Genomic DNA, 12,500 nt, shown 5'->3' with positions numbered 1-12,500 from the left:
ATTAAAATCCCGGGGGATCATATAGTCCTTTCTGATCCTGTTTCATAAGGAAATAAATGTGGAGAAGAAAGACACACTCAGTCTCTAGGATGTTTTTCATTGCACCCTATATACATATGATACCCAGCCCCCCGCCTCCACGTACCGGACCCCGCTGGGCAGACCAAACCCTTACACCTGAATAAACACCCGCTAACTGGATGGAAATCCGACAGCCCATTGTGCATTCCTTTACCACCAGTGAGGGAATAGCGAGGAGCCGTGTGGCCGGTACCTTGAAGGCGTAGAAGGTGCAGCTGAGGATGAGCAGGCCGTTGTAGCCCAGCGGCGCCACCACCCCCAGGTTGGTGGTGTTGCAGATCAGGTTGACCTGGTGGATGCTGGGGTAGTCGTGGATCACCTGGGGACAGCAGCAGCACCACACTGACTCACATGTTCTCAGACAGAAGCAAGGGCAGCAGGAGAGTCTAATGCTGTCGTTACCTGCAGGGGTTCCAATGTGAGACGCACAACACCTTCCTTCTCTTTAATGGCATGCAGCTCAGATAAATCACTGCAAGTCCCTTTGGATGAAAGCCTCTGCTGCTAAATTACCAAATAGTGAAAAAGTCCTGAAATAGCACTTTGACATCACAGGCTTTGTTTGTGTTTGTCATGTCTGGCGGTGTGTTGTTTTTTCTATCTGCCACCGTGACCACGCTGTGTCAACCAGAGTGCCCTCTGATTTGCATATTTCTAAAGTATTTACACAGGCAGCACAACACAGGCATTAGCACAGAGGGTCTGGCACGGCGCTAATGCAACTTGATGGTGCTGCCTTGATATCGCGGCCCCTGAGAGGCGCCTGGCAACTTGGAAATCCACTGGCAGCCAATCAAATGGGAGTCTAAAAGAATAACGGAGCCGAGCAGGATTGGGCCACTTCCACGGGAAATTGAAATGGCGAGACTGTCCATCTGTGCCTTGCAGTAGCAACCTAAAAATAAACTAAACGCTTATCCCCCAAAAACCTGCTATGTCACCGACACAGAGAGCTGAGTAGTGGTTCACTTTCATTTTTGAGAGGAGACTGTGTCATCCGCGCAAATGCAGGCAATTAAGCAACAACATCCAAGCAAATAAGTATCACGAAACCAGATGCATCATAAATGTAAATTCTGATGATAGCATTCACGCAAAGTGATGCTTTCAGAAATGTAGACGAGACAACAGAGAGGACAGGCCACATAAATGCTGCATAAATAACCTAACCTACTACTGTCAATCTGTCAATCACTGCGATTTTCTTTCATTTTTTTCTACCCGTCTCGAAGAGTCGTGTTCTAGCGGTTCCCTTTCTTATTTAAAACTCGTTGCTGGAAAAGTTGGGATTAAGATAACGCTACACTGCTTCTTATGTACACATTGATGTGAATTAGTTACTGGAGAGTAAATTGAAGCACTTCAATGAAAATCTGCGTTGGTTCTGTCGCAGACCTTCTTAGATGCGAAGACCCTCTCAGCCTACTGAGGAGTTTAAACCAGGCTGGTCGGCATCCCTGTCTGGTCGGCATGCTGAGCGCCTCCAGAGCGCGGAGCCCTACCTGCGGGGGCTCCATGAGGAACAGAGCCACGATGATACCCAGCTGCAGCAGGATGAGGAGGAAGGCGATGATGAGCTGGGCGCAGGCCGACATGAAGCGCGGCTTCTTGGTGCAGATCTTCTTCTTGCTGCCGGCCAGGATCCGCGCGATGCGGTTGGTCTGCAGAAGGCACACATACGTTTAAGAGGGATAAGGACACTAACGTGAGCCATCATGGGCCATAGCGTTACGAAACACTGCAGAGCTCCGCCCTTATGGCGAGGGGTTACCTTGGTGACCAGGGCAGAGTAGCTCATGGCGGGGGACAGGCCGATGCCCAGCCGCTGCAGGTAGCAGTGCATGACGTGGGGCTTGGCGATGAGTGTGAAGGTGCACAGATAGCCCAGACAGATCCCAGCCAGGATGATGTAGCAAAGCTCCCGGCTGGAGGACTTCACCACCGGGGTGTCTCTGAACCTGGGGCCGTGGACACACGCATTAGAGCTGTACCCCCAAGACTATTGGGACCGCGTGGACAGCAAATGGCCTCTTGCTTTTAATCATTATAATTATAATAACAATAATTACAGGAATGTATTATTAAACAAATGAATATTAACTCTGTAAGTGTTAAAATGATTTGGCAGGTTTGCTAAGAGCCCAGGTTGATTGTTGACATTGTCTATGAGCAGATGTAAATCAACCTTTCATTTTTGTTAATCTCCCCGCCTGTCCACTCGAAGAAGTGTTCCACAACCGGACAGTTGGGGATCAATTGTCATCCATTATGTTCCAATCTAGTGTTTCATCAGCAATCAAAAATGTATATTGTTGTACAACCAAGGTAAATTGTAGTCCAACCAAGGCAAGTGCATACAAACTGCCCTGACTGGGTGGCTTTCTCCAATATCGCCCACAAATGAACAAATCCAGAAGTTTGGTTTCTGTGTTAAAGTGCCACTGAGCATGCTCACAGACTTAGAGACTGAGTTGTACGATTAGAATCGTCAGCGTAATAGGCATTATTCATTATTCTAGGTGATTACTCTGTATTCAAAATGCAAATAACTTGCATGGGCAAGTTTGCAAGGGTGTGTTTTTCTAACTGATCTGAACGCAACATTAGCATTCTGAGATTACAGGGTTACTGCGCACGCCCAACCCACCGGTTGCAATGCAGTGGGGAAAATATTTGTGTTCAGTTGACAGTCTCGTTCCTCCTCCATTCATACAACCAGAACTGAGCAGTGTGAATGCGTAGGCTGCATTCCAATCGGTTTGAGAACACTCCCTCCAACACTCACCCTCATAACTTATTCAAATGTCTACACTCTACACTGCAGAATTCAGAATGATCATTCTGCATGTGATGCAGCCAAGGTCTTCACTCAGAATTTAGAATCCAAGCATTTGAACAAAGACAGTATCTTGTGGATTTGGTTGTTTGCGGGCACTATTGGAGAAACAAAACTATCCATGGCCGTTTGTGTGCCCTTATTTGTGTTGGACGCACAAAGAGGCTATGGGAGATGCTTAACACTTGTTTGGAGTATAATGGATCTGAAAGGCTCGCCAACAAATTTGGGAGCGTGCCGACACCATCAGAGGGGGTGAGTTGAACAAAGATATTGGCGGATTTGATTTACATCTGGACATAGAGCCAAAATTTAACCAGGGGATCTTAGCCAACAGGCCAAATCCTTTAACACGCTCAATACAATTAATTTTAAACACAAATTAGAAGAGGACAGAGGTGGATCGAGACCAGCAATGAAACAGAAATTTGTTTAAATATATACAATGAAAAAAAGAGTTGTATGATCACATAAACATGCTATTTTACTATTGTCTAGCCACTACCATGAATCACAAAACTATTACTGCCTCTCATTCCCCCAGAAGCATGCAGGGTACAGATACCCATGAGGCCAATGTTCTGGCGACAACAGTTAAAAGTAAAGTGTGTTGCTCAAGGGACAGTGTTCATGTGTCTGACGGTGCACAGAATGGGAGAAGGGGATTATACCTGATGAAGACAGCCGTCACAAAGAATGTGAACATGAGGCCCAGACAGGCGAAGACAACGGCAGCGATTGGCTCAGGATCCCCCCAGCGCAGATACTCCACTGGGATTGGGTCACAGCCTGATGGGTGGGGACAGCAACATCAATCAAACAAGATGTACCCTAAGTTCTAAGAATTCTTTGCATTCATCTGTCTCGCTCTCGCTTATTTCATTGTCGTTTCAGAGTGTAATAAGGGTGAGCACAAAGCATGAGGATAATACGATTCTTCTTAAGTGGTTGTTCTACAGCAGGTCTTATTCTTGATCTTCCAGCCCACATTAAACAGTCCATTTAGCTCTCTGTCTTTGACTCACTCACTGTCACTCCCCTCGCAAAAAATCCCATCTCCATCTTTTTAACAAACGGTTATCTCTATCGTTATCTACTTCCTTCCATCTCTCCTTCCTGTCTCTCAACAGTTCCTCCTTTCCTGCTCTTTGCCTTCCATTATGCTGTACTTCTTGATTTTAGTCATCCCTCATCCGGCACTTAGTTTCAGCAGCTCCTTTGGAGTGGGTTTGGTGTGTGCACTGTGCGCATGTGCTTGTGTGTGTGAGTGTGTGTGTGCATAAGTTTGCTTGCATGTGTTCGCTGGCATCTTAGTGTGTGTGTGTTTGTGTGTGTGTGTTTGTGTGTGTGTGTGTGTGCATTTGCGTGTGTGTGTGCGTGCATCTTCTTCTCCTCCCCCTGTCTTCCTGTGCTACTCTGTATTTATCTGCCCACGCCTCTCCTGTCCCCTGTCACCCCATCATCCGTCTCTCTCTGGTGCCCCCCCCCCCTTCCATCCTCTCCATCCCTGTCTTCGGTGTGGAGGTAGGGCATGATGAAGTGGCATTAATTAAAGGGACAGATGTAATTACCGTCCACCGTAACATAAGCTCCAGAATTACCACCTGGCTGGCCGAGCACAGACACGACACCAGGGACGCTTAATGTGCACATATGCACACGCACACACACACACACACACGCACGCACACACACACTCACGCATTTAGGTCTGCAACTACGCACGCACTGAATAAATTTTCATTGCCATATTCTGATACTAAATCTCTCTCACTAACACACACACACATAATATACTTTTGTCGTCTTTCTCTCTTTCTGACTCACACACACGCGCACACACACGCACACACACACACACACACACTCACACACACACACACACACACACACACACACACACACACACACACACACACACACACACACACACACACACTCACACACACACACACACACACACACACACACACACACACACACACACACACACACACACACACACACACACACACACACACACACACACACACATATACAAGCAGACTGTATGGCGTGGCAAGGGCACTTTAAGCGGCAGTATATCAGTGTTTAAGTCTTTTAAAATCAATCAGCTTTATTGAATGGGTGATGTAGATGTGATTAGGGAGATAAACAGTGTTTGGTGAATGTAATTGAAACAGAGTTGAGTGAGACATAAAGGCAGGCAAGGCAGTTGAGTGCTGAACCACAAGCCGGGTTGAGTCATTGATACTGAAGTAGCAGCAGCAGCAACACAAGACACATAAAACTGGGACCTAAATCATAGCCACTCCTATTGTAGGAGGTTGTTTTGTTTCAGGAAATTGCAAAGCTGTGCTGCTGTGCAGCATGTTTGGTAGGTAACATTATATTTAGAAAGACAGGGTGCCAGGGACATTTTTGGATAAAATGCTCCATGGTGAGGTGGGATAATATAAAAGCTTGCATTGGTGTTGGATTCTAGGCTTGGTTTTATATTGTACACTGAATACATAACAAGAAACATCCTGTCCGAGGTTCTACTAAATATCGATTCCAGTTTAAAGACTGCCATAAAATGTTCTGCATTCATCGTCACAAAAATGTACACTTTGAAGTTTGAAATAAGTGCTACGTATGCCTTGTAGCAACACACCAACCTTCAGTGATTTAGTACAACTTTATACCTCTCCTTTAGGGTTTATTGGCTATCTGTCCTAAGAGCTGGTCAGATCTGCGGGGGCAGCTCACGAGAGGTTTTAGTCCATCTGAGGCTTTGTCTCAGTACTCCCTCAAAGGGTCTGAGAGCTCAGAGTGTGTGCGGAGCTTCCCTGATCAGCGAGAGCGCTGAGTCCCAGAGGTAATCCTCCCCGCTCTGCTCTCATGCCTGCTGCTTCTGTCACAACCTAATTTAGTCTCTCACCTCACTAACGCCTCGTTCCTTCTCTCTCTTTCTCTTTATCGCTCTCTCTCTCTCTCTTTCTCTCTCTCTCTCTCTCTCTCTCTCTCTCTCTCTCTCTCTCTCTCTTTCTCTCTCTCTCTCTCTCTCTCTCTCTCTCTCTCTCTCTCTCTCTCTCTCTCTCTCTCTCTCTCTCTCTCTCTCCCTCTCTCTCTCTCTCCTCATCTACTAGTCTCTTAATATCTCCTCTCTGTTGTTCTCTCTCTTTCACTGGCTTTTATCTACACCATCTACTTCTGGCTGCTGTTTACACTCACAGAGGCTGCCATACTCTTTCCATCCCAAAACTAAGGTTGTCTCCCTGTCATCCCTCCATCTATCTATCATTCATCTATCCATCTATCCATCTATCTATCATTCATCTATCCATCCATCCATCCATCCATCCATCCGTCCGTCCGTCCGTCCGTCCGTCCGTCCGTCCGTCCGTCCGTCCATCCATCCATCAACATAAAACACATGGGCAAACACACGGCTGTTCTAATGACCACACAGCGATGTATTCATGGATGCACCCAGACATATCCCCCTCCCTTGTAATTGGCTGTGGGTGGCTTTTCCGTTTCCGCCTCCAACTGTTGACCATATCCTTGTCCACAACACGCCGTTTCGTTTTTGTGTTTCTTGCCGTTCGTTCTCACTGCGATGGTCGTTTTTGTAGCTAGTCGAGCAGCTGATCCTGTGTCAGCCTCATTGTTCCCTTCATGTTCTAATCACGCCGCCCGGCAGACAGGGATAATCAGCCAGCTCGCGCTACAGCCCGAGCTGTAGCGCGAGCTGTAGCCCGAGCTGTAGCCAGCGGCTGCGGGCCGCAGCCACCGGGGGGAAATAGGAAGTCCAATCGCCTTGGATACGTATTTTCGTGAGACGCTGCCGCTGATGCAGAATGAGTAGAATAGCGTTGAGCATGTCAAAAACTAATTAGAGGGAGGTGGAAGGGAAGGATGGGGAGGGGGAGGAGGAGGTGAGGAGTTAGTTCTCTCTCACTTTGTTTCCCTGCTTACATAATTGGTACGCTGATTGCGATAATAGCCTAGACGATTCTTTTTTTGTTCAGATAAACCGCATTTAGCCGGTGACTGCCTGGGACCTTTAAATGGTCATAGGCATGCACACAGATATACAACCCATGAAACGCACACACACTCACACACACATTGCCAATAACACACCTGTGAGGTCGTCGGTGGGCCAGGAGCCAAGTTCACAGGCGCGGCAGGTGTACTCGTCGAACACAAACTCGTTCTCCTTACAGGGGGTGCAGGTCCAGCAGCAGCTCACCTCGCCCTTACGGATCACCTGGGGGGGGGCGCCGCGGGATACGGTTACACACAGACACCAACCACACACACACACACACACACACACACACACACACACACACACACACACACACACACACACACACACACACACACTGATGTCATTCACATCCATGCACGACAATGTCGTCGTCCCAACCCTCTTCTTCTGAATTTGACCAAATCAGTTGTTGTGCCAACAAATACATGAATACAACCCCGATCATGGATGGATTTACTATTCAGTGATTTTGCAGACCCTTTGATCCAAGGTGACCCTTGGATTTTCTGTTGTTATAATTGAGCAGGTAGGGGCAGGTAGCCCGCCGCCATTGGGGTTTGAACCCAGAACATTTCAGTTGACCATTTCAGATACCCTAACCAATAGACACTCCTCCCCCCAGATGTAACTGTGGTCCAAATTGGTAAACCTATAGTTGAATTCCTTCAGTGCCAACATAAAGGCCAAACTATATAATACAATTATTCAATGCAGGTATGTATTATATATTTGTGCTTCCTTTTGGTAAACGGCGGCCAACATGCCATATTTAGTCCAATTCCATTGCTCTATTGTCGGCTGTATCTCATAGCACGGACAGACTGCTAACTGTGATTTTACATATAAAGGTTGCTTAAAGGCACTGACTTTGGTTTGATAGGGCCTTTAAGTCGGTAAGTATGTGCGTACATAGTGATCCTCCTGCAATTGGTGTCTCGTCTGTTACCTTAATCTGTCCTTTATCACAGGGCTCACTGCACACAGACTTCAGGATGGCGTCCTTGCTGGCCCAGACCTCGTCGTCGTCTATCCTCAAGCCCCTGCGGTCCCAGGTGCCGATATTGATGTAGTCGTAGTAGTCCTTGCCCATCTTCTTGAAATTCATGATCTCATACCTGGGACAAGCCGACGCACGGGTCAAAGGGAAGGAATGGAGAACAAAGGACAGGGTGTGGTCTTTAGGCTCTCGTCAACAAGATACCGGCCCCATTCCAGAGCACAAATGTCAACTTCACACTTGAAAACAATCCTGTACAGCAGGAACACTCCATGCCGTTAACCTTACCGCATCATTTCAACGACATCAACCATCTCCCCCGTCTCTGTCCACCTACCCGCCTAGAGCACCTACCTGCCAGGGGAATCTCCGTTGGCGTCGAACAGGATCCCCTCCCCGGACACGCCTGTGAAGTTGGTTTTCATGAGGAAATCCAGCAGTGTGGCTCCGTCGATGGGTCGCATCGCATCGCAGAGGCCCTGCCGCGCAGCAATGGAGAAGGGTCACTTCATCGTTTGAACACACCGCGGCAATCATCACACAGATTTTAATCAGTCGCCCGTATTTGCGGACAACTTATGGGCGAAAGTTACACCCATCAAATAATCCATCCGTCTATACAAGCTCAAGCTCCGTCTGCTGCTCACCTGGTAACCGGGGCAGAGGGCTTGCTGCATGTTATGCAGGCCGTACGCCATGGAGTAGATGGCGTTTATCACAAACCCCATCTTAGTGTCCTGGGCATACTGCTGGCGAAGAGACTCGCGCTCTGTACGGGTGTGTGTGTGTGTGTGTGTGTGTGTGTGTGTGTGTGTGTGATAGGGAGAGAGGAGAGGGGGGCAAGGGATTAGGTGAAGAAGGATGAAAAGAACAAGCACTACCATCAGAACAACTCTCCACTTCACTTTTCCTTCCTGAAACAAAATCAGTATTTCTATTACTGTTACATTACAAGTCCATCTCCTTTGTTTATTTGTATCTTTTCCTCCTTCAATTCTCCGCCCCCTCATCTATCTTCTCTGCCCTCTCCTGTCTCTGTTCATTTGCAATTTATGCCCTATTTTATTAAAATGCAGCAGCTCCTTTGAAGCAGCACTCACACACCATTTTGACTATGAATGGATGGAATAACACAGAAGGAAGGAGAGAGAGACAAAGACGCTAATAGGGGGAGAGAGACAGAGAAAGAGAGACAGAGAGAGACAGACAAAGAGAGACGGAGACAGACAGGGAAAGAGAGGGGGAGAGAGAGCGACAGACAGAGAGAGGGGGAGTGAGAGAGACAGAGACAGAGAGGGCAACGGAAGAAATAAGAAAGAGAATGTGCTCAGGTGACGTGTGTGTGTGTGTGTGTGTGTGTGTGTGTGTGTGTGTGTGTGTGTGTGTGTGTGTGTGTGTGTGTGTGTGTGTGTGTGTGTGTGTGTGTGTGTGTGTGTGTGTGTGTGTGTGTGTGTGTGTGTGTGTGTGTGTGCATGGGCGTGGGTTGGTGTTTGTGTATGTATTTTGTATGTTGATGATCTCACACATGGTTTTCATTATCATTTGTTATTAAAATAGCATTCGCATAAATATGCAAATGATTCTCAACCCTATTTTGTTGACAGCAAATAGATACCCACCCCCACCCCGAACCCCCCTGCCTCACTTCCTATCCCCTCCCTTCCTCCCTCTCTCACCCCCCAGCTCTTTCTCTCTCTTTGTTTTGATGAGCAGTTTGGCGCCATAATTGGCCATGGTCGAAGCACCTGTTTTATACGTTTGACTCAGTGGTTGCACGTGTTTGATATCGGCGCGTCTGTGTGTGTGTGTCTGTCTGTGTTTCTGTCTGCGTGTCTTTCTGTGTGTCTGTGTGTGTGTTGGTCTGTGTGTGTGTCGGTCTGTGTGTGTGTCTTTCTTTGTGTGTGTGTCTGTGTGTCTGTGTGTCTGTTTGTGTCTCTGTCTGTCTGTTTGTGTCTGTGTGTCTGTGTGAATGTTTGTGTGTCTGTCTGTGTCTGCTTCTGTGTGTGCCGGCCTGTTACCACTTAACTGCAACTTAAATGATATATGTCTGTCTTGATGTTGTGATATTGTATTCCATATTAGGACTGGTCTATGATCCACATCAGTGTTCAACTCTAAACTTTACTCCCGTGGATTTCAAAGGTACTTCCTCAGCATTGTTCCCCTGCTGCCCCTCTACCTCCCATAGTGTCCTACACTACACTTAGAAGCCTCTTGGCCTGATAGGAGTTCCCTATCCTACCAACAGTTAAAACACATTTGGCAAGCAGGCAAACAAGAAAGAAACATCACCAAACACGAGCCAGTCCACCGAATCAGCCACAGCAGCGGACGCAGAAGGCCGGACGCCTCACACCATGGAAACACAGGCGGCGGGCGGCGGCGGCGTAAAGGGGGGCGAGGGGGTTTACTCACTGAAGGTAGGAATGCCGTACTCACTGCTACAGGTGCGGTTGTACTTGGGGTTCTCCTGGGGGTGTCCCTTGAGCCGGCAGTGGAAGCGGTGCTGCCAGAACTCGGGGAACCAGGGGTTGCGGTGGTTGTTGTCCGGCCGCAGCTTCAGGTAGTAGTCGTCGAACCACTTGACGTCCGCCGACTGGAGCTTGATGGTGATGCCCCCCGCCGCCTCGCGGACGTAGCCGTCCGTCACGTCGTAGCGGTCGGCCCAGCCGTCGCTAAGGAGAGAGAGAGAGAGAGAGAGAGAGAGAGAGAGAGAGAGAGAGAGAGAGAGAGAGAGAGAGAGAGAGAGAGAGAGAGAGAGAGAGAGAGGGAGAGAGAGAGAGAGAGAGAGAGAGAGAGAGAGAGATCGGACGAGAGATAGGATGACAGAGAGAGAGACAAACACAAGTCAGCAGAGGACACGGATATAAGACAGTAGCGAGAGGGAGAGAGAATATAAATATATATTTTTATTGCTACTTTATTTAATCAACATCATGATAACCAACATAATAAATTCCCCTAGTGATGAACGCGAAGAGAATGTGAGTGCATGGGGAAAAGAGGTCATTCTGAGGAGATGTGAAGACGTTCTCTCTTCAGCTCCAACATAGACCACCTGAACTCTTGCAGCTGGACCCACTCTATACCCACTCATCTCAGAAGATCTTAAGTGAAAACCAAATACTAACACAATACAATACAGCTCATTCTAGATGAATAGTGATCAAGTTGGTGACATAGAAATAATATGGATTAATCCTGGTCCAAATCTCAATTTAAAATGCAAAAAAGGATAAGAAAAATAGGATGTAATTATGGACAAAAGTTTGCCTGCTATAGGGGGTAAGCTGTTAATGGCCATTATAGGTTACCGGTGAGGGCAAGCAATCATTCTGGCAACGTATAGACCATTGCGATTCCTATTGAAACGATTGGCGTGTCGATTGGCGCTCTCGTCTTCAAAACGAGAGCTGGTAAATTGTGAAAAATGAATTAAACTGTAATTAGACAACGTGTTTATATGCTGTATAGAACCTAGAGTATCTGCGGTATAAAGGCTGGGACGAATTTCGAATTATAAATACGTACAATGCATAACGTTAGCATTGTACCTATTCAGAGGAGTGAACAACGTTTCCGTTGCATAAGAACCTTACGGGAGGGTAATGATTGTTCCAGGTATTAGTCAAACCCTCAGGCGTTACCAGGAAAACTAAGTTATGGCTTGTGTAAAACTTTATATTTGGATTGTAAAACGTATGAAAATATAAATGAATGGTCTTCATTTATTGTCTTTGTCAAGTGACCATGCTATAAGCGGGACAATGCCCTTCAAGGTGTCCATTATCAGGAATTAATGGACTGCGCGGAGGCAGGTTCTAAGGCCTCCGCGTTGTCCATTTATTCCTGATAATGGACAGCTTGTCGGGCATTATCCCTTACATATTCACTGGACCATGACCATCTTTTGGATAACAGACTCATAACAGAGTGTTCATAAGCAAAATAATCTTAATTTACATATAATGATATATAATTCTTAAAACGATGTTGTACACATAAAACATGAATAAATCGACTGTATTTGAATTTCTAAGTGGAACAAATACTTTTGTTTATTACACTTCCTTCGCCAAGTTTCCAACACAACATATTATTAAACTGTGTGTAATAGCCAAATTATGGTAATTATAGTGTAGTCCATCTATTTTGAAGAATAATGGAAAAGTGTGCTATCATTGTTGAGTTTGTTTTCATCTCGATGTTATCTTGATTTGGAGTTCAATTGTCCCTCTTTTCAAAACATAATAGCCTAGCAGAAGCCTAATATAATTTAGACCCACGAAAATGCACGCACGCATAACACAACACACATGCAAATACGACGCAAGGTGTAGGCCTACAAGTCATTCCCTCCCAGATTGTTTTCTCTGAAAAAAGGATAAACAAGTAGTGATCGGAGCAAGAGACAAAGAGAGGCAGAGAGAAAGAGAGAGAGAGAGAGAGAGAGAGAGAGAGAGAGAGAGAGAGAGAGAGAGAGAGAGAGAGAGAGAGAGAGAGAGAGAGAGAGAGAGAGAGAGAGAGAGAGAGAGAGAGAGAGA

At 46.7% G+C, this 12,500-nt stretch overlaps 1 protein-coding gene across 1 annotated transcript in view; it reads right to left on the bottom strand.

Moving 5' to 3' along the window:
- The window catches only part of grm5b (glutamate receptor, metabotropic 5b), a 73,496-nt gene that overhangs the window by 4,376 nt on the left and 56,620 nt on the right, over positions 1–12,500 (bottom strand). Inside the window, exons 6-14 of the mRNA XM_056611493.1 lie at positions 10,396–10,631; positions 8,604–8,725; positions 8,311–8,435; positions 7,906–8,074; positions 7,049–7,175; positions 3,589–3,706; positions 1,853–2,039; positions 1,584–1,742; positions 275–400 (exon numbers count right to left, since the gene is read on the bottom strand). Of these exons, the coding sequence (XP_056467468.1) occupies positions 275–400; positions 1,584–1,742; positions 1,853–2,039; positions 3,589–3,706; positions 7,049–7,175; positions 7,906–8,074; positions 8,311–8,435; positions 8,604–8,725; positions 10,396–10,631 (1,369 nt within the window). The remainder of the gene's footprint in view (positions 1–274; positions 401–1,583; positions 1,743–1,852; positions 2,040–3,588; positions 3,707–7,048; positions 7,176–7,905; positions 8,075–8,310; positions 8,436–8,603; positions 8,726–10,395; positions 10,632–12,500) is intronic.

Source organism: Gadus chalcogrammus, chromosome 16, assembly GCF_026213295.1.
Source record: "Gadus chalcogrammus isolate NIFS_2021 chromosome 16, NIFS_Gcha_1.0, whole genome shotgun sequence".
Lineage (NCBI taxonomy): Eukaryota > Metazoa > Chordata > Actinopteri > Gadiformes > Gadidae > Gadus > Gadus chalcogrammus.
Note: the sequence above shows the minus strand (reverse complement) of the source record. Positions and strands in the feature narration are given on the sequence as shown.